Here is a 22,247-nt window from a genome sequence, read left to right as displayed (position 1 = left end):
TTGGCTTTCTCATCTGCATCGTTTGCTTCTTATTTGTAAGTTTACTTTTCTGCTTGTTGTTACTGGAGTTGCTGTAGACTTTTGCGCGACTTACTTATAATTAGTTTTACGCTCACTGATCAATTTGCTACATTGTTCCTCAACTTAACATTATCATTTAATGTGTTCATTTTAGTCGCTACATAATTGAAGTGTTTTTCATTAAGATTCTGTTTCATCCATTTTTTTTTTTTGTAACCTCAGTTTGTCGTTTCACTAATTTGTAGTATGTGTAGGGTTGAATGTATTGTGTGTAAGTGTTTTGATTGTTGTCTTTTTCTCTTCATCTTCTTGTTCATCTTAATGGTGAAAACATATGTTTAACTTATTAATGAGAATCATCGCGATAAGCGGAACTTAGTATTTTATCAACGTAAACTAATAAAATCGTCTTCGCTAGATATTTTTATGACTTCTTTTCAAACAGCTGAACAGCGCCTTGTTTTTTTGGAACCGCCACTGGGGCTCGCCCGTTAAATATTGTATATAATAGTTATTAATATAATATAGTTTACTCTTGTTCGTTTTATTTTGTCAAGTCCATTCCGCGTTACGCATATAACATATAAAGTTTCAGCTGACTTTTGTGGATCGCTCTAAAGTTTTCGCTAAGCTGGTTCAACTATGATCCATAAAAATGTTTTTGGGGTCTTCTTCAATAGTAAGTTGTTTTTATATGGTTTTTCAGTGTTTGTGTATGTTGTCTGCGTATATAATAATGTTCCGCTAGTTGATCGTAAACATATTTGTTAAAACTAAATATAATATTTATCATCATCGAGTAACTACAGCGTCTGCCTTTAAATAGCTCGTTTGCCTAGCATATAACTATAAGTATGTTGTATATAAAATTATAATATCCATATATTCGTATATTCTATATGTTTAATTAAGTAAAACAATTGAATTTCTGTTTGGTTAGCGTTTGCCTGGCTACCAAATAAAAAAGCGCTACTCAAAATACGAATCTACTTAAAGAGTTAGCCCTTGATCTTGATCGCATTCTTTTGAATGGTGAAAAAGTTTTTCTCTAAACAAAGTATTATCTATTTCGGTCAATTATCCGTTAAGGGGGTAGTTTTTAAGACAAGCTTTGCAGGAGAAACCTTTTATAAAAGTTGGTAGATCTTTTGGTTTCGCATGGGATTTGAGGGCGTTTCTAAGGCTTCTTGTTGACTCTACTGATGATGGGTGGGTTACATTTATCAAGGCGCGTGCCCATCTTCTTGTTTATGACTGATACTGATATGATTGAATTAGCGTTGTCGACTACTGTGTTTTGTTTTGTTTTTGGTTCGGTTTCAGTTTGGTTTCGGTTTGGTTCGGGTGGGATTGGATGATGGTATGCGATGTCGATGATAATGTGTGCAAAGAAATACGTAGCGATATAAAAAAGAAACTTCTAAGAATGTATGGCATGCAAAAACGACTAGGAACGATAGCTAGAAAGAACGAAGAGGGATGAACGAGCGAGTAGAGTTGTAGAGAAGTAAAAGAGACGAGCTTAAAACGACGAGAGAGGAACGACGAAAGATCGACAACGATGAGGAGCGCACGATGATGAATCGAGTTCGTGATAAAGTAACGAGTAGCACAAGCTACAGTGCTCGTACTCGTTGTTTTCTGGGTGTTCAGAATTTGTTTTCTCTGTTTTTTTTCTCTGCTTTCGTTTCGGGATGCTAAGTTCACACAGAAGCTTTGGCTGAAGTTCGCTGCTTCCACTACGCAGCGAATTTTGATTATTTTTATTGAGATGAGATTGTAAGAGTGTGGGCATAATTTTCACAACTTAAGCCTAGATCGAACTCATACCAAGCAACACGCGGACCGGTTGTCCATCGCCCCTCAGTGCCACCTCCTGCGGCGGTAGGTCACCTGTTCGTTGACCAGCTGCCAGAACTTGGCATTTAGCCAAAGCACGAACAGGAGCAGCTGCATCAGCAGCGGCCACTGCTGCAGCTCGTGCCGCGTCCTTCGCACCAGTTGCTGCAGTCGGCGAACGCTCCGCTTTCCCCCGCCGCCCAGCGATCGATCTTCTGGCGGCTCATAGCTCAAGTTGTAGTTGTAATAGTAGTAGTAGTTGTTGTTGTAGTGCTGCATCTCTACCGGCACCAGATCCGGGGATTCACCCGAATCCCGTCCCGAAACTTGGCTGCTACATCGGCTAGGGGTTTCTAATTGCTGGCTATGCTGAGACTGTGCCTCAAAAGTGTATGGATTGGTTTCGCTTCTAGTTGCTGATGTTGTTGCTGTTGTTGTTGTGGTATGAGTCGTGGAATGGGTTGCATTATTATTGTTTGGCTGGTTATCATAGTTATGGCGGTATTTCTGTGGTTTACGATAATATTACATAATAACGCATTTGCCCTTTTCGGCCCACGGATTGTTCTTCTTATCCGGCGCATTGATCAACGGATCATTTTTCTCGTTCTCCTCGATGAACGACCGCATTCTGAAAAGAAATTTGTTAATTAATTAGATTTTTCATTCATTTCTTTCGTGTATTTTGATCCATTGAGCAAATACATTTGCCAGTTAAAGAAAACTATTTAAAGGTACTTTTACTCAAATCTTTTACCCACCCAGTACTCGACACAACCTTAAAGAGCAGTTTATATATATGTTTGCACTTCGCTCACCTTTACCATAAAACTTTACTGAGCTGCAGCAATTTAGTTTGATAATCTCGTTCTTTAAAGCTCATAAAATGTGTAAGCTCCTGGTGAGGCTGGTCTTTGTTAGAAATCAAGACATTTTAAAGGTACGAGTATAAATACAAAAAGGGACTTCCATCCGCACTTAAAGCTAAGCGGACATAAACTTGTAAATACCCCACTTTTGGAGGGGAAAGGGTCTGGTTTCGGTTTATCATGGCAGAGGACAGCAGATTTTATGTTAATCCACACGCAGATGGACATTAAAATGTTTGAACAGTTTGCACGCGCCAAGGAAACTAACATTTCAAAAGCTCCTTTCCGCTTTCTTCGTCGCTCGCCAAAATATTCGCATATAAATTTGGACATTGTTGTTTTTATTTTTGTTGTAATACGCTTATCCTTTGGGCCATAAAAATGGTGGCCCGGTCGTTTGCATTAGTATTAGTCCCTTACTTTATTCGCTCTGTCTGACTGCCTGTCTTCTTCCACTTCTTGTGTTTATCTATTTCTACTTCGTTTTCCCTGCTGCTCCTCAAGACAACACATTTCGTTCTTTTCCCTTGCCTTGAATTTTCTTTTTCATTTTGCAATATTTGCAAGAATTTATTTATTTAAAGGGAGTGTTTGCGAGGAGCGGAAAGCAGCTTGAAGGCACTCGCTTTGGCAGCCAAGAAATAGACAGTTTGAGAGACAGTCGACTGGGAATGAGTTTTGCATTTCAATTTGTTAGTTTCGTATTTTCTCGTCTCCTGCTTTTAACTTTTTTTTCGTAAGTCCCTCAACTGGAAAATCTACTTCATTGTTCTCTTGTTAATAAGACTTTTTGGGAAGTTCGCAAATTAAAAGAGCACCTGCGAAAACTTTCCTGTAGATTTAGCATTGAGCATTTAGCATAAATTTGTAAAATGCATATTAAGTTAATCCAATTTAAGGTAGCTTACTAAATGAATGCACAGCAACTATTATTGTAATACTTAACTTCAAAAAAGCCAAGTATTTATTTATCGGAAACAGTTTGCTTTAGTTTCGATTCAAAGGTCGATTGAATTCCACACTTCATAGAAATGATTTCTTTTGTGCTGGTGAAATCTTATTTGATCAGAGAAAGGAAAAAGCTGTGGGCACTTTTCGCATCCCCAATCCCAGTAAATAAATACTTTGATTGCCCATTTGCCTTAGTTGCTTTCTGCACTTTCCGGCAAACAAATTGCATATTCCAGAAGCGACAGCCATTTGTGGCTTTATTTATCGGACAAATGTTTTCTTTTGGCTTCTTGACCAAATCCTGCAGATGTTCCTTCCCTCTAAACTTTCCTTTCCACTCCGAAGGCATTAAGTAAAATGTATTTCTGTGTGCGCTTTCATTTGACCGCAAAATTTCTTAAAACATTGTGGGGTTACTTTGATGTCGTGTTTGTTCGATTAAATCAAATAATTTGCATTGCATGTGGCATGTGGCATGTGACGAGGTGTTTAGATGTTTGCCATCAGTAGTTCTGATAGTTCCAAACAACCCCGTTTCCCCGATGCCTCCTGCCTGGATCTCAATTATCGCATGCCAGGGTGTGCAGGTGGGCTCCGCCCCTCGTGTAATTGTGGGCGTGGCATGCATGCATAATTAAACTTAACAAGACCATGTCGTCGGCAACGATGTCCTTGTTACACCGGTGTCGTTATCCCCATGCCAGTGCTCTGGATTTTCTCTATTTCCTTGCTCATTTTCCGCATCAACAGAGCAAAAGGCAATGTCATGCCAGCGGTTGGGGATATACTCGTATGTCCCATGAAGGACTGCCTAAAACAATGCCCCCCTCCCCATTTTCCTTTCTATTCGTTCTGGCTAATGGGCTTATGACTTTGCGGTTTCAGGCCGTGCAACCGGGAAAACTCACAGCACGCATACAGACACACTTGGAGAAAAGCAAAAATGAAAATCCACTGAGCTTAGGAAATATTCTTGTAGGTTCTCTGCCGCTTTCTCTGCTCTTTTTTAAGGGTAAACAAAGGCCAAGGGTTTTCTGGCGTTCGAGATTCGACTCGGCAGTCAAGGCCAGGTCGAAGCGCAGTAAACAAAGTTGTTATGATGACGTTGGATATTTGGCAGCCGAAAAGTAAATTTGGAAAATACCTAGGGATCCGGGGCCTTCTGCCGACCCAAGGTTACATAGACTCCAGCCTGGCTCTTATCATTAAACCCTTTAAGTAAGCGTGTTGCTGAGCATGCATTTTTAATGAGAGTATCAAAGCGGATTGAAAAGGGCATGTAACAATGACATGGGAACCCTGGAATATCTGGTGTACGTATTCAGATCAAAAAGACGCAAAAATGAAGTAGAAGCAATTAAAATTTATTGCCATCATAGGGGATTCTCTAACTTTGGTAGAAGCCCAGAAATAGTCTAGAGTTTCACTCTTGAGTTCTCCTTTTACCTTCGGGCTGCTCAGACCCACAAGTGCATGACATCATTAGCATCTGTGATGAGTTTCCCTTGTTTTGGAGAACTTTTCTCATAACCCAAGTAGGTAATGGGAATGTAAGTAAAAGTAGACGGAATGCCACAGGGACATGAAAACTTTTATTCGTCATCTGCATTTAATTTGAGTGCCTTTGCCGAACATCGTGCCTTTGCAAAAACACAAGTTGATTGCCTCTCAAACTGCCATTCAGCGGCGAACACATTGAAAACTAATTCAGCAACCGTTAATTTAATATTTTGACCGCAAGACCATAGTCGTTCCCCTTTTACTAACCACAAAACCACATGGCCACATGGACCATGCTGGGCTTTTATGTCCTAATTGAAATGCCTCCCATTACCCATTCTGCTATCACATGTACATATTTCCTGGGCGGCATTAAGCTCACAACTGAATAATTGTTAGAGCCCGGAATGAAAAGTCATTTGGGCGCACTTCCCGACAACATTTTGCCTTTAGGGTTAGGCGATTGATGTTCTGTGGCAAGAAACAATGAAATCCGGACGAAGGGCAGCAGAAGGTCGAGTCACAAACGTTAAAAGATGATGGAAATTAAATAATAATGGAAATTGGCGAATGTGTGCATTAGGAGAAATTAAATATTAATTGATCGAATAATGCTTTGATCCAATAAAAAAATGTAATTTAATGCACTAAATGTATTTAATTTTGTGTTAGATGTACATACATTCTCGAAGGGAATTGGAATCAAGCCCTAATTGACAGAAAACCAGCCACCGTTTTCTGATTGGCGTTGAACCGAAATTAAATGTACGTTAAATTCATGCTGATGGTTTCGATTAATGAAGTAATTTGTGTTATACATCTCCCAGCAAAAATGTCGATTTTAGGGTCTAGCTAACCCAAATCAATCCAGGACCAGCGGAACGAGAGACACACGCACAATCTATAATTAAATGCGAAAGCAACATTTGGTATTCCCGCCCCCTTTCGCCCGAATCCAACCAAGCAATCATTTACCTTTGAAAGTTTTCTACCTTTTCCGGCCTGCCAGCTGCACAAAACAAAACATAAGCACGATGTAAATGTTGATTTATGACTACCACATGCACACGCAAATGCCACTGTGCGTATACGTAATCACACGCTATCTTAAGCGCCCGAAAGCATGCTACAAAAAGCATTATTTATCGATGGCAACCGCAGCAGCAGCAGAAACAGAAGCCGGTCGTATTCGAAAGCAGATCCAGCAGCTTAGAAATTAGAATTGCCTGCTTTTCCGAAAGCCCAGAGCTCACCTCAGCCCAAAATCCAAACCCCAAAAAAAGCCCCAAACACTGTCACAACTCACACATACATTTCATATTCAGCTTGGGTAAACAAATGCGTCAGCCACATGTCAATTTGCATCTGCTTGTGTTTTCCTCCCTCTGCTCGCCTTTGAGTCCCAGACCCTCGATTTAATTCGCTTGGCACACATTGTTTATCTTTGCCACGCATGTGACAGAAATGAAAATGAAATTTGAAGCCTATTATAATTGTTTACACACCACGAACGGTGGGGGATATCCGAAAACATTCCTAGTGCTCTGCCCTTCCATCAGGTATCCATTATATTACTTTCAAATTATATGAATGGATATACTTAAGGTACAGGGTTGAAATTCCTATCCATTATATTAATTTCCAATTAAATGAATCGGGAATATATTAAGTTACAGGGTTGAAACTCATATACTCTAATAAATATTTTGGTTTCTAGACTGTAAACGAAATTCCTTAAAAAAGTATTAGGAATCTTTGTGTGTTTGTACCAATAAACTAAATGAAAATAATTTCATTTTTCAGTCTCATAATAGAAATAGTATAGTCATGTCCTCGGCTAGTTTTCATACACTCATATTTAGCAAGTGTTTCTTCGCACGACCTTCGCCATAAACTAATTTCTAGCTCATTTCACCCTTTCACACACAAACACACATATGCACATTCTCATCAGGATAAGGGTGTGTGTGCGTGTGTGTGTGTCGCGGCCTTCTGCTAAATTTAGCACACTTTTAAGCGCCACAGCAAGAAAAACAGAATTCCAGTGCCGAAGAAACGCAAATGACACTTAAAAGCCAGCAGACAAAACTTTGAGGGTCTTCCTACCATACATACATATTTAGATATGTACATATGTGCACAAGTATGTATATATGCACGTGCCTGTTTTGGTATTTGTAAGCCAGCATGCTCTTGTACTCTTTCAGCTAATTGCATTTTAATGCGCATTATTTAGCTGCCCATTGCATATTTCCCAGGTGCTTGCAACACAGAAATATGCATAAAATTCCGCTGTCGTTGTTTGTTCTTCTATTTAGCATAAATAAATTGCATGTGGGATATGCAAATTCGCCGTTGTAACACGCTAAATGGATGTGGATGCATTTTATTAGGTAAGCTGTGTGCGAGATTTGCATACCTAAGATGAGGTGAAATGGGAGGTTTCTGCCAGGTGTGCACAAATCATGCTGAGCTATATTAAAACTCGTGTAAATATATGATGGACAGCGCTTTCAAGTCTGCATTAATGTTCACTCAGATCAATAGTCTAGTTTTAAATATTTAAAATCCACAAAATGGACTTTAGTAAAACGAACTTTAAGCAAACTGCAAGTCACGACTGCTTTCCAGAGGTAGAAAGAACTCAATCAGAATCACAAAACACCGAATTGTGCAGTGAATTGCTAAACGCCAAGTCAGGAATGAACAACTGTTAGCAGATGTTTGACTAACTGGGTCATTGTTTGCACTCACAATTGCTGAGAAAGTGAGCAGGGCATTTCGTGAGCTTCGCCTTAACCAATCTGACATAGACACCGAAATGCTCAAAACGCTAATCGTTCGGCCGAAAGGATGCCCCCTACCTGGTCCACACAATAAGGGGTATCCGTTTTCGCCTTTCCCCTTGCATTTGCTCCACTAACAAACAGCTCTATTATGCACTAGCCGACATCCAAGCCCCTGTCGTCTCCATTTCTGGCCTACCACAAAAGTGTGCTCGGCATTTTCTTAACCATTTCCTTGGCTCGCTGGCATTCTTTTGGCCCCCAGGCTCAGCCTCAGCCTCAGCCTCAGCCACCACTGCCTTTTCATGAATAACAAATCAGGCTAAAAGACAAAATCTTACCCACACCCGTGCCCGAACCCGTCGTGCCCCACATTCTGCCGGCGGATTGTGGGATCCGTAGGATTCCGGAGGTCGGGGTCCATAGCCTGAACGGGCAAAAGCCGCAAGTTCTATGCATAGAAAACTACGCCGAGCACGATGACGAGGATGAAAGCCTTAAAAACAAAAAGCAGCAAGAGCAAAAAAAGGATGTTTAGCATTGGGGGAGATGGTTGCACTGGGCATGGGAATGGCTGGCGGCTGGAAAGGGCTCGGCCGGTCCACTTTCGTTGAATTGAAAAGAAATTGTGCAAAAAACACTTGTGCCACAGAGCTCTTCTCAGCTTTCGGCTTTCGATTCAGAGTTCTCAACGTAGTCGTCAAGTGTTTGTCAAAGTTTGCCCCAGGTTAGGCCATGGAATTGTAGCCCGTTTTTGTTCATTTCAAAAGTAGCAAATCAAATGACGTGTGACAAGTGCGGTCCGCAAGGATATTTATGCGAAAAGCAACTCTGAATAGGCGCACTGACAAATAACTGGCTCAACTGGCAAGGCCACCATGGTGCATATACATAAATAAGAGGATAAAGAGTCAACAACATCGATAGAAAAATAATTCTGTTTGGTGAGCAGAGGAAAGGTAACTTTAAGGAAAAATAGTACAATTTCGTCTATGATTGCGAGTTTTATGCATCGAACTGAGAATCTTTCTCAACTTACATATGATTAGAAACTCATCAATTTGAATTACTAGATGCATTCATGTAGATGGAATTCATTTTGTCTTATTTAAGATATTTCGTAATTAAGTCATTCATGAATTTACCAGCTTGGGAATAAGAAATAAATAATGATTGAATTATAACCCTCTCGAATTTCACAAAACTGCTCAGACTGAAACTTGACATGCAATTTCACTTAAATTGCGCCCACTTCTCCGCGCAATTTTCCAGGTGAAATTCGATTCAGGGCAGAGGGAAAACAGAAATCAATGGCAAATGGTAAATAGAAACAGGCTAAGCTCAACTCGCACGTATTTTATGTGTCGACTGGAGAGGACAGACTTTAGTTGAGTGCGTAGTAAAGGAATATTTTGCATTTTCCTCCACAACCGACTTAGCTCAAAGTGTGCAGAAATGGAAAACACTGAAACTGAAATACTAAGCACACGTGTATGTATATATCTGAGAGCTGTGTGCTCATTTACCATTCCCGGCACGCACAATTTTGTGGGGCGATGTTTGTGGTAGGGGATTCGATTTTAAGAGAGCTTAAATACATAATACCTGGGCTCACTGCGATAATTACAGATCGGATGCCTTCTAGATATGTATGTAGGTAACCATGGCCCGGGAAAGGTGGGTAATGCAAATGCATAATGCTCGTCTGCTGATGAAGTGAATGCTGAGGCGGAAATTTAATGCCAGAAATTGCAAATTTCCTGCTATCAAAAACTTGTCGAGCGGCGTGGAAGGAAGCTCTCTGCCTCCATCCAGCACCCGAATACCCAAGCCACTTCACAAATACGTGTGTGTTGGATGCAAGAATGGTTAACACAGTGTTTTGGTTGTCCCCGTTTCGGTTGTTATGTGTATTTGCATATTTGATTTGCCAGTTTCGAGCAAAGCCAGTTTTGCTGCTGCAACCAGATTTGGCCTCCACTTTCAACACATTCTGTGTCTTTGCCACACATGTCATACACTTTTGGGAACAGTTGAAAATGAATCTCATTTCGGTGCCCCGAACTACGGCGTCTTCAACACATGCAAATCAGAGAAACTTAAGAAAACTTGATCCTCTAGTTTGAATAAATATATTGAATAATATATTGAGAGCTTTTCTTCAACGAAAGGATTTCGAATTGTACCATATATGCACGAGCTATTTCAAGAAAATTACTAAACTAATATATAACTAAATATCTAGTCTAGTGATAAGCAGTTTTTGCGCACATTACTGACAAAGATTAAGCTTTGACAAAATGATTGGACAATCATCAAATAATGACAAATGGCATAATCTGTGGTATACTATGAAACAATATGAAGTAGATTTTTGGCTTTATGTACTTTCAGGCCAAAGCCTGTCGCTGACTGATTAATTGATGCGGAAAAAAAGATGGCCAAGTCAGCGAAAAAGACGTGATTGATAGTTTAAGTTGAGTTTAATGAGGCCTGAAGCCCACAGGAAGCCAAGTTTGTTATTTGGGGCTTAGCAGCCGCCACTTCCGCAGCATATCCTTAACCACACAATCTCTTTTCAGACACTTCGCTTCAGAAATTCTGGTTCGTGAATCACGCACTTTGTTTATTAATATTTATACACATTTAATCGGCACGCAAAACTTAATTAAACTTTGCGCACTGCTTTTTACCCGACCTCCTATCCCATCAGGCCCGCCAAAAAAAAAAAAAGAAAAAGGATGAGCATTGCATGGGTAGTCATGACAAATTGCCTGCGAGGATGTCGAAGGATTTCGAAGGATGAGTGGGTGGTGTAAGTGTGTGTGGGTGGACGGTATGTCCAGAGCAAAAAGCAATTTGCAAGCTAAATGATGATGGTTTCCCGCACTTTGTTATGCAATTTTTAGCAGCCCAGCTTGCTGCTCTTTTAAATGCAAATTCTCCGCAGCGACAATTAATTCTGTCCCTCGTTTTGGTTAGCAAAACTGTGTGTGTGTGTGTGTGTGTGAGTTGTGTGTGTGTCAGCCCAATATCCGCCGAAAACTAGGCTACAATTTGTTTGGCCCGAAGCCGAAAGTTGTTACAGTTTGATGGGACATCATCAATTAACTGCGCACACAACTGTACTTCCCATCCACAACACTGCTCGAAAGGGGGTGGTACTTTAGTGGCGGTTGGCGGGAAAAGGGGGGGTGGCCATCATTTCTGACATCCTGCGGTTTTCACCCAATGGTCAATTGCGAACGAGGATACAAAGTTGTTGCTCTGTTACTCTGTTGCTCTGCACGCTTGAAAAGTTTGCCGTATCCTTTTAGCGTTAACTGTACTTTTTTGTTAGTTAGTTGTCGCTGCTCTCAACTCGCTCTCACCCAGTTGCAATTCTTGTTGTTGTTGCGCTCTAATTCGCCGTTAAGTGGCTTTTGGACATTTGTTGCGAAACTTTTCTCCTTCCATTCCCTTCCCATCCCCTTTCCGCCATCGTATTCTGTGGCTAGTGTTTTTTCATTGTCGATGTCGATACTTCTAGCTGCGGTTTTTCCCCGCAGCCAGTGTTGGTAAGCGACAGCAGGTTAAGTCCTGTCGCGGTAGCCTAATGAGTGCCGTTTGGTCACCAAGGAAAGGAAGGAAGTTAGGGTGGACCATGGTACGAAGTGCTTTAAGTGCCGGCATCTAAAGGACTCAAAAAAAACTTCGACACAAGACCTTTTGCAAATTGGCTTTTCAATTGTCAAAATCTAGCTGAAGTGCAAAGCAGTGGAAATTAGTTTTTTGCCTTTGCTTAAACATCTTCTGGTAAATGGTTTCAAAATAAAGAAATTCTAACTTTTCAGCAGCTATCTTTGAAAGAAATGCTCGAAGCTATGAAAACATGAAAAATAAGCTTATATTATTGTACACATATGAATTGTAAATTCATTCAGGTGTTTTTAAGGTAATGAATACATTTCCACTGTTCAATCAAATAGCGTAGATATTTATCAGTATAAATAAATATACAAATTCAATACTCTTTTTCTCAACATTTTTGTGCGGCACAAATAAATAGACAAAACATTGTTTGTTTAAGTTTTTTGGGTTTTGGTTTTTTCCAACTCATGCGTGCGTCGGCATTTTTTTGCGTTCCTACATATATGGAAAGCAATTCCCTCACTTTATCTGCAATCACAATCTCGATTTGATGACCATTTCGCTGCATAAATAAACCAATAATTTAATTTTAAGCCCACATTGGCGCTGAAGCACCTGGGTGCGGCGGAAACAAAGCGATTTTATCCATGGGCCATGAAGCCCAAATGGCCATCATGGAGCACACACATGTGCTCCAATCTGTTGTGTATCTGTGTGTAGCTACACTGAGACAAAATTAATCGAGACATCCTTATCATTGATCCAATGAAATTCTAGACGCAATTAGAAGTGCTCAATGCTAAAAGCATTTTCTGCTGAGAAGTGCAAAACGCTAGTAAAGGAGTCATCTAACTTTCTTGTGGTTTTTCTCAGTGTGGTCGTAATACCACCTACCGACCAGGAAACATACGTGTTTTTGGAGAGAGACGCTGTCTCATTGTTATGGACAATGATGCAGGAAGATAGCCAGAGATTTTATGGCGCACATTTCATGTGCAAAAAGTATCCAAGGAGACGCCATCGCTGGGGAAAAGTTGTTTTAATTACATGAACATGGCGCACTCATGAAACTCAGACGGAGGCGGAACGTCTTGCCATTTCAGCTGCTCCTAATAACCAACTGACACTCTTCCCTGCATGAATGCATGTTGGGTGTGTGTGTGTGTGTGAGGGAGAGGTCCTGGCCGAGTACAGTCACCGACAAAAGGCTCTCGACGTGACTGTCCACCATTACGTATGCAAAATTTAATTTCGCAAATGAAAACGGGGAAAAGTGGCACGTTGAGGCAGCCCGACAGTCGCAGTCACACTTGCAGTCACATTTGCAGTCCCAGTGACTGGCAAAAGTCATGCCTTGCACTTAAAATTAAAATCACCAACCTCTTGTTCGCTCGTTCATTGTCCGCCAGCAACTTTCCCCCATTGCTTTCACTCATCTGCTCATCTTTCCCAGCCAGACACAATTTAACAAATTAAAAAAAAATGGAAGACCTAAAGGATTGAGGGCTGGCGTGAAGAAAGGATGCTGGCAAACAGGAAGGGACAGAGCAGTGAAATGACCATGACCAAGAGATTTGCCAGCCGAGGCGGGAAATATGCAAAGTCCTTTGGGGAATTGCCCATAAAAAGCTCATCTAAGTTTTGATCTGAGTGTGAGGAGGAAAATAGGGGAATCGCATGATGTCGTTTGATGGTAAATTAAAGTTTAAAGTTTGATTAAGCACAAAGTTTGTGCAGCTTAGACTGCCTCTATGAGTGAGTTGTAGACAGTTGCTCACTAACAATTATTCACTTATAACTTTGGTTCTTCGGGATCTTCAAACTTACTCAGCACAAATGGGCGAAATTAAATCGATTCAAAAAAACTTACCTGGAAAGAAATAAAAACAAATATTAGAAACTTTATAAAGAACATCTATTTATCGAACTTATTAGGTTATAATTTTTGAAATCAGTTCCTCAATGATTATTTATAAGGTATCGAATACATCGAATACATTCCCGCAGTTAGGATCACGACCACTACACATCATGTATTCTGGCAGTTTTCCGCCAAAAAAAAAGAAAAAGTGGAGGAACCGGGCCAAGAGAATTCCCCAGACAGTCGAAGGAGCAAAAACATTTCGACCTTTCCGCTATATGGATATATATAGAATGTTAGCATAGATGGCCGTGGGATTTGCAGAAGGACGTGCATGATTCATTCGATCAGGGACACGGAGCCAATGCTTTAATACGGTATTAAGTCATTTCATTTATTATTTAAGCCGCGAACTGTGGGCTGTCAAAAATGCAATCGCCGTGGAGCGGGAAAGTGGCAGCCAAAATGGTGGCAAGGCTCGGCAGCTTGCAGCAAAATTCAATTACGACCTCGATGGCAGCCAACAGTCGACGGGGCTAACGAGACGTAACCGTTGTTTGCCCATAAATTGTTTGTAGTTATGTCAATAATGTGTGCTGGCATCGCTGATGCGAAAGCGGATGCGGATGCGGATGCGAGTGCGGATGCCGATGCTAGAACACACGGCAGCCGTCGGTTTTTTTTTTTTTTTTTGTTGTAACTTTGCCCCTCATGTGTCAATGGGGAAAATGCGCGCAATAAAAAAATGGAAACGCCAAAGCATCGTCATTTTCCAGGACAATTCAGGAGCGAAGAGGCCCCAGCATCTACCATCGTCTCTCCTCGTTACATGTGTTCATAATTTCTGTTTTTATTAACAGCAGCAAAAAGCTGACAGTCGCTGCAGGAACAACAAAAGGCAACAACAGCAGAAACAGCAAGAAAAGCAATAATATTGTACAAATAATGCCATAAATATTTGAAATGCCAGGCGCTGAGCGCGAGGGTAGATCCAGATGTTTCTGAATAAGTATTGCAACAGAGATATAAAAGCATAAAAAATATGCTTAGATGGCTTAAGACAAGAAGACGTGCTGCTTGGTATTTATTTTAAGTTTTTTATATATTTTTAATAATTTAGTTCCCATATATATTCGCCATTTCGAGTGAAATACTCTGTTTTTGGTGATTAACAGAAAGCTTGAATGTGCCCACTTTTGCAATAATCAACTACATTGAGTCTACAATGGCAGATGGAAAACAAAACCAACTTTAATGCAAAACGACAATGCTGATGGAGCGGCGGTCGTCATCTTTATGGCCAACATTACAGCCATCTTGTCCCTCGGGCCAATTGTTCAATCATTGGGCTAATCAACGGTAGATAATGGCGAGGGAATGCGAAGGCACCAAAGAGGGGGCGGTAATTGCAGCTTGTAGTTGGAGGGCGTGGCCTTCGTTGGCAGGGTTTTCTCATTAGACAACTGCTTAATTGGCTTCTGCTGCTCCTCTGCTTAAATGCGATGGAGGAGCGAAGAAGCAGCAGTTCTGGAATTTCTTGGGGGAGCTAATTGGATGTTTTTGGCTGATCATTGTAGCTGGCTTGATGCACTTGTGTCTGCCACAAAATTCCGCTCGGAATTGACTTTTGTGGCGGAATTGAAACGCGTGCCGCAACTTATGCACTTGCCTTCGCATAGCGCCACACGATAGCATATACGTTAGAATTTCCTTTGAGACTCAGACATTCTCAGCATTCTTAGCTGCAACTAAGTATTTCGCAGCAAATAGAGTTGAGATGTTGTCCTCGAAGAAATGTATAAAGGTGTATATGTGTATGCACACATGCAGACTTCATATATCTTCTGCTATGCAAGACAGTATAGACATATATAGATGTAACTGCTAAGTGCATTTTGTTATAAACGATGAAATAGCTTTATCAAACATTTATGCAATAATGTTCAGTTGCAGTGCTGTTGGTCTTTTTTAGTTATATCTCCTTACCCCAAGGCTATTGCTTCCATTTGTATCGCAAACCAAACATACAATTAGACCCAATAACCATAACTCATGGTAGATGAATGCCGCCAACGCAGGACTGCTTCGGTTCAGACGGTTTTCCCCCAACAATTTCTTGGCACTGCCACATTACAATTCATTTATATGTGGCATGCAATGTTCGCAACCATTAATCAGCATTAAAAGTGTCAACAACAACAGAAGAGGCACCGGGAAAAGCAGGAACAGAAGGAACTCCTTGGCTGTATGCAAAGCGAAAAAGGAATATAAGAGCGAAAAGCTCTCATAAATAGCTGCCAAGACGCTGGAGAAAGACGAAGAAAGGTGAGTGGAAAACTGCGTAGTCATAAAGCAATCAGCAGGTGTTTGTCATATTCCAGGACACAGTCCGCTTGCCGCTGTAATTTATTCTCCATGTTGTCTATATGGGGTCGGTTTATTCCTACTTGGTCGGTTTATTTTTACTTGAAAAGGGGGCAATTGGCTTTCGGGGTGGAAACTTGAAAAATGTGCGAAAGTTCTCAGTGCGAAAAACTGCGTATAACTTTATGTTTAGCTGGAAGAACATACAAAATTCTTCGACATAAATAGAGTAATTTGAGAAATGGCGGAACCGTTGAAATGGCTTAATATACTCTTGGTATTTTTGAAAGTTTTTTCAGTGAGATATATTTACAATACAAATGGTATAGCCCTTCAAAAATTATATTTTTGGAACAGAATGTTACTTAGCACCAAGAAACTTTGAAGAAAGGCAGACACAAATTGATTAAACTTTTGCTTTCAAAGTTTGTCTCGCTGACCTGACCGAAAACGTATTGTTCGAAATGTTTTGCATTTAAATGAAATTGAAAAAGCCGCTAATCCAATTCACTGGACGGCCGGTAGGCGATGGTTGCCATGTGGGCGTGGCCCTCCAGCGGCACAAGCAAACAAAGGTTAAGCCACAAGCCAGAGGTGGCCAAAACCACAAGCGAAAGCAGCAGTTTCCACACTCACTTCCTGCTGTTTTCATTGTGCGATGTACTAGCAATTAATTTGCATGCGCAGCCATTTTAGAGTTTAAACGTACGAAAAGCAATTCCGACATTTCCCCTGGCCAGTGGGAAATCCTAAAACATTTCTTAGCCCCTTTCCGCACGATGGAAACTCGAGCGTTTTCCCAACTGCCATTTTGGAAATCGCATTTAATGCCTGCATGAGTGTTTTACGCGCGTAATGGGGCATTGGGGAAAAATGCCAAACAGGATTTTCCATTTGTACGCGCTGTACCACGTTCAACTGAGTTTCATTTCGCTAGCTTAATCAAAGTTTGTGCTCCTTTTGTCGCAGCTTTCATTCTTGTCCGACTTTTTTTTACAAGAAAGCCATTTTGCGGGGCAGCCAGCCAAAAAGCTGAAAAGTTGTGCGCCGTCAATGGAGAATTAACAAGAACTGGAAGAAAACAGATCGCTTCGAGCTGGAAAATCCAATGATTCGGCGAAACTTTTCATCACTTTACCAGCGATGATAGTGCATTATTTTTGGTATCAGCGGTAAGTTTGGAGAATCGCAAGTAAAATGGCTTTATTTATTGCAAGAATAGAATGGAAATACTAATGAAATTGATTGCATTAATAGCGAACATGCTATTTGTTGGCCCACTCTCTTTTAGTACTCAATATTTGTAGACGTTCAAATCAAACCAAATATCTGAATGTGATTAAAATAGATAGCGGCTAAATTGTGTTTCTAGAAATTGAAAAATAAATTGTACGTATATCGTGGGACACCAGCAGCTCCAATTATTGACAACAAACAATTTATGGACCTCGGTATCGCAGAACACAAATCGAAAGCCCTAAAAAAGTACAAGAAAATTATGAATATTTCGGTTGATTTACGACACTTTCGCAATTGATTGCCCATATATGTAAGCGAAGTAAATAAATGGCCGTAAATCTACTGATTTAATTGGGAATAAAGAATGACGGCTATATGGAGTTATTGTGTTTTATGTTTGCAAAGTACTTTACTCGCAATACCGAAGCCCAAGTGCAACAAAGATTAGAGAGTGGAAAATGCATTCGCTGCCGCGAGAAAAATTTACAGCGCATAATAAACCGCAAGGAAAAGGGGGCGTGGCGGGTGGTGGCCATAAACCGGCAGCGAGCGGCAGTAAAATATGAAATGCCATAAAGATATATACGGAACATTCCGAACAAGAAGCCCCGTACCCAAACAGCCACAAAAGTAACATCATTTTCCGCTTGAAATGCGCTCCAAAGCGTTTCCCCACATTTTGTAGCCCAGTGTCTCATTCTGCATTATTTATACGCCACACATTGCATGAACGAGGCAAAAAAAAAGGAGCCAGCAGCCAGGAGCCACAAATAAATTGCGAAGCGCCAAGAATTATACGAGTATGCAGCGGCGGAAGAAGTTTGCGAGTGAAGTGAACTGAAATTCATTTCGTGCGATGTAAAGTAAAAGTTTCTCCGCTGGACACCTGCGATCTATGGCAAAGTTTTGCTGAAAGCCGCCGGAGGCACTCGCCCCCAGGATACGAACGTACATGCGTCCTGACCAAACATTAAGGTGAAATGTATGCGCCCGGAGGTATGCAACATTTTGTCTACGACACCCGAACGGCCGACAGGACGAAAACGAAACAGAACGGAACAGAACGGAAAGAGCGGGGTAGCAGGAGGGGAATGAAGGGAAATTGCGGGCAGAAGCTTGTCACGGACGGTGGTTTCTGTGGTTCCAACACAAGCCCAGGCTCGTCCATCAATCATGGCTTGCAGGACTCCACATAAGTTGGTCCCAGTGTGTGTCCCTGTGTGTGTGTCTCTGTGTGTGTGTCCCTATGTGTGTCTCTGTGTGTGGGTGTGCCGGTTTCGGGTTCCATTTCGTTGTTACGTTGCCTGCAACAAATCGGCGTAATGTGCGGTGTTTGCTGCACTTAACGAGTACATTCTTCGCCCACCCAACCAATCAGCCACCTATCCACTCCACATCCTTTGGCTCCCACTTTGTGGTCAGTCTTGTGCAATTGCGACCATCAATCAGGATCGCTCGATACCGCTCTCAAAATTAAATTGACTTTGATTTTCTGTTTGCAAAGTTTGACATATGTCAATGACGGATGACCGTCTAATTTGGCCCGCTCTTTCAGCTAATTAAGTGAGAAATGTTTGCTGTTTTCTGAAATGGAGTGTGATGAATAAACAAAAAATATTTAATACCAATTACAACAAATTTGGAAATTTGTCTACTTCAACTTTTATGTTGGTTTTCGTTCACATTACGTTTAACAACTTTTCTACGACAAACTGGCGACACTTTATTTTTAGAATATCAAACGAAACCATAATAGAGTTTGTGGTTTGACATTTAATAATTGGAAATATTTTGTAATTGGCAGCTTGCTTTTGCGATGATTCCATCATATTGCGGCTTGAAAATCAAATTAATGTTTAGTATTGCTGCAGCAAATATAATTTCGTATTTTACTTGCTAGTCTCTTTGTATATTATACACAAAGCCTTTAAACTAAGTTTGTAGAATGTCACAAGTGGCACTAAAACCAAATTTCAATTTTGATTACTTCATTATTTGCAATAGTTTATAACATTTCGTTACAAAGTATCAGCTTTGCATTATGCACATTTGTGGCCACACGTAATCAAAAAATTGAAAAAAAAATCCAAAAATGGCCGCACAGCTAAAATAAAGACTGGTTTTTACTGCTTATAAACAAAGCTAATACTTTTTTTGAATTTCGACAAAAAAAAAATTACCCTCAATTACACCTTACATTCATAAGCGGCAGATTCTTGTTGAGTACGTTGCTGTAATTAACACCTTCAATCTACGAGCCAACGTGACTCAGTAGCAAACTGAAAACTGGATGGGCCAAAAAAGAGGGAATTATGCAGCGAAATAAGCTGAGAGCGTTGAGAAGCGTGAGCAGATTCGCCTAATTGAAAAGAGCCCCATCTCGACGCGTTACAAATTAGTAAACAGAAACAGAATCCCAACTGCAAATTGGCAAATCCGAGGGGTTTTGGCGGTAGGCGTATGTGGGCGTGGCCGAACAGCGGCTGAAAGGGGGCGGAGTTGGGGGCGGTGAGCGGGTCTAAAGTCGGGTGTTAAATTATTTATGAAAGCCGCTGGCGACTAGCAGCAGCGCACACACTTGTAGCCACATTAAGTCGGAGTTGAGCCACCAAGCCGGATGAGGAACGAAGGAGAGCGGAGGAGGGGCGGACTCACTGTGTGCCAATTAATTATTCATAATTAGCTGCTGACTAAATGTTTAACTAAATCAGAGGACGTCTGCTGCCACGTCCTCGGTTGGGTGTTTATTTAAAAGATGACATTAGAAACGCAATCCGTGGGGCTAAACGTGGGAGGGCATTTGCCTTCGGGTCCAGGGCTAAATTAAAAGCCGGCCATTAGAAAGCAGCAGTGTTAATTGTGATTTATGATGCAGGTATCGTTGCTGCCTGTGAAAGTTTAAAATAAAATATACGGCTTCCGCAAAGATAGCTGCAAAATTTATTTGCCATTGGACCACATAAATAAGCAAAAAGAAAAAAAAGATATAGAAATGGCAAATATTTTAGTGAAATTGATGTGTTTGAATGGGCAACAAAATGCAATTTATATTGCCTTTCTCTAATAAAGAAGTTGTTTGTTAATAAAAATTTTCGGCAAGAGAATTTCATATCCAGCACTATTGAACAGGTAAGTGATTAAAGTGTGTTTTTAAGAAACAAAGTTTACGATTGTTGGTTAGGTTTCGGTACTTTAAAAGCTTTAAATTTTCGAATCGTAAATATACTCATCAGAAATATATAACAGAAGCCTGGACTTCCAACCAAATTGGATTTGGATTACTGCTTTCAGCTATTCAACGAACAAAAATAGTGCAGGTCAACTCAAATGGCAGGAATTCTATTCATAGAAAGGAAAACACCTAGCAATGTGTATACACCCCTAAGTAATACTTCCTATTGTGGGCCGTCTTTGATTCACTGAATGGCAAGTTAAAATAAAGTCAATGGCAGGACAGCCCTGCGAAGGAAGGAATTTGTCATCCAGCAAAAGCAATTTACCGACGGCGACCATTCGAATCCTTCGCACCTTGGCAAAACCCGCATGCAATCCGTTTCCTGAGTAATTTCTTGTAGCAAAGTGAGAATCTCACTTGACGTTTTTCCCCTTTTCCGGAGGAGGTTGGCTCCGCTTATGTCTAGCCAATGTCTACACAAGGACATGCACACACACATGGACAGACCGCACACCCACACGCACACACACTGGCAAGGGAGGGCAAAGGAGGGCAAGGGTGGGCAAAGGAGGGAGTCTGAGGCGAAGCAGTCGTTGTCATTTGCAATAGAAGCGAGCCAACGACAACAAGACGACGGCTTCATATTTGTGTAAATATTTAGCAAACAAGCGGCAAAAATTCTTGGCCAACTCAGGTGTTGGCTTTTCGCACACGTGTGCGAATACTTTGCGGGCAGTCACTTGACGCATCTGGGAAAAAACTCAGATTTGCTCTGGCTTTGCTCCAGTCTAGACGAGATGCAAATGCCTAATGGGGTCGTAGGTCACAGCAAGCACATACCAACACTTTCACAATTGCAAGCACAGACACTGCAAATTCAGACACAGTTTCCGAACTGAATTCAATTTAATTATTGCAATTTACAGCATTGCTACAACTTTCACAACTCGATGTTTATGGTAATTTGTTAATATGCTTGGCATTATTTTTTACTCACTCTGCTATGGATTTAGATAACGGCCAGCGCTCCATGGAGGCCTGATATTTCATATTCTCGATTTGCTTCTTTAATGCGTCCCGATCCATGTTTTGTAGAGCACTGGGATCCATGGCGGCTAAAATTTATCCACATACCACCCCTGCAAAGATGAAATTGTACGAGAGAGCGTGAGAGAGCGCCACTTTGGGGGTATTTGTGAGTATTTCTGAGTATCTCTGAGTATTTGTGAGGTGAGAGCCTTTGCCATAAAATGCTGCAAAGGCTGTCTCTCGTTTCGGCGTGCTAATTTGATGAGATGAGCGCTGACAGGGTGACTTTTGGGCGCTGTGAGCCGCACTTCGGCACCCTATATGGCCAAAAAACATTTCCCGGTCCCAAATTCGAGTGGCGATTGCGCAGAGCATGCATAACAAATCGATAGAGAGATATTTGTGGAGCAATGGTATGCAGGCTAACAGTGCCGCCTACAAGGCTGCCATAAACTCTGTTGACTTTTACAGGGTGGAAAGCGTTTGTTTACAACCGAAAAGCGTGGGGGAAAATGCGGAAATCGAGCATGGCATAAAAAGGGCGCGTCCGCTTGGCCAAAAACTTCGAAATGCAAATAAAAACCGAACAGCTGAGACTGCACTGCTCACTAAAGTCTCTCATTTCCTCGCATTTTCCCCCATTTTGGGCCGACTTATTTGTTGTTATTTATGCAACTTTCTTTCCACCATGTTTACGCACTTAAAGATGTTTGGCTCCGTTCGTATTCCATAAATATCCCGCACACAAGGGCGTGCGATGAAAACCCAAGGAGAGCGGAAAATGCAGGGGGCGAAAAACCAAAAAGCAGTTTGCGTGTCCTTAGACAATTAGTTTTTGGTGTTTACACTTGGGCCGGCATTAAAGAGAGCCCTTTTGGGGGGTGGATACGGACAGTGATGGAGATAATAGGTGAGATAAAGGGCAAAAGTTTACATGCTTTGGGGATGATACAATGAAGGCAGGGGGGCGAAAGCGGTTAACC

At 41.2% G+C, this 22,247-nt stretch overlaps 2 protein-coding genes across 3 annotated transcripts in view; both read right to left on the bottom strand.

The window, feature by feature from the left end:
- Nucleotides 1-1,265: 1,265 nt before the first annotated feature.
- Nucleotides 1,266-2,148, bottom strand: LOC120447166. The gene has a single exon (XM_044006051.1). It carries the CDS (start codon nucleotides 2,137-2,139, stop codon nucleotides 1,885-1,887), a length of 255 nt encoding a protein of 84 aa, XP_043861986.1. The 5' UTR covers nucleotides 2,140-2,148; the 3' UTR covers nucleotides 1,266-1,884.
- A 112-nt stretch (nucleotides 2,149-2,260) lies between these two features.
- The window catches only part of LOC120447173 (guanine nucleotide-binding protein subunit gamma-e), a 34,853-nt gene continuing 14,866 nt past the window's right edge, over nucleotides 2,261-22,247 (bottom strand). For both annotated transcript variants that reach the window (XM_039628641.1, XM_039628633.2), the window contains exons 2-3: nucleotides 21,233-21,374; nucleotides 2,261-2,491 (exon numbers count right to left, since the gene is read on the bottom strand). In XM_039628641.1, coding sequence (XP_039484575.1) covers nucleotides 2,386-2,491; nucleotides 21,233-21,345 — 219 coding nt within the window. In that variant the 5' untranslated portion in view covers nucleotides 21,346-21,374 and the 3' untranslated portion in view covers nucleotides 2,261-2,385. The remainder of the gene's footprint in view (nucleotides 2,492-21,232; nucleotides 21,375-22,247) is intronic.

Source organism: Drosophila santomea, chromosome 2L, assembly GCF_016746245.2.
Source record: "Drosophila santomea strain STO CAGO 1482 chromosome 2L, Prin_Dsan_1.1, whole genome shotgun sequence".
Lineage (NCBI taxonomy): Eukaryota > Metazoa > Arthropoda > Insecta > Diptera > Drosophilidae > Drosophila > Drosophila santomea.
This window is presented reverse-complemented; position numbering and strand designations above follow the sequence as displayed.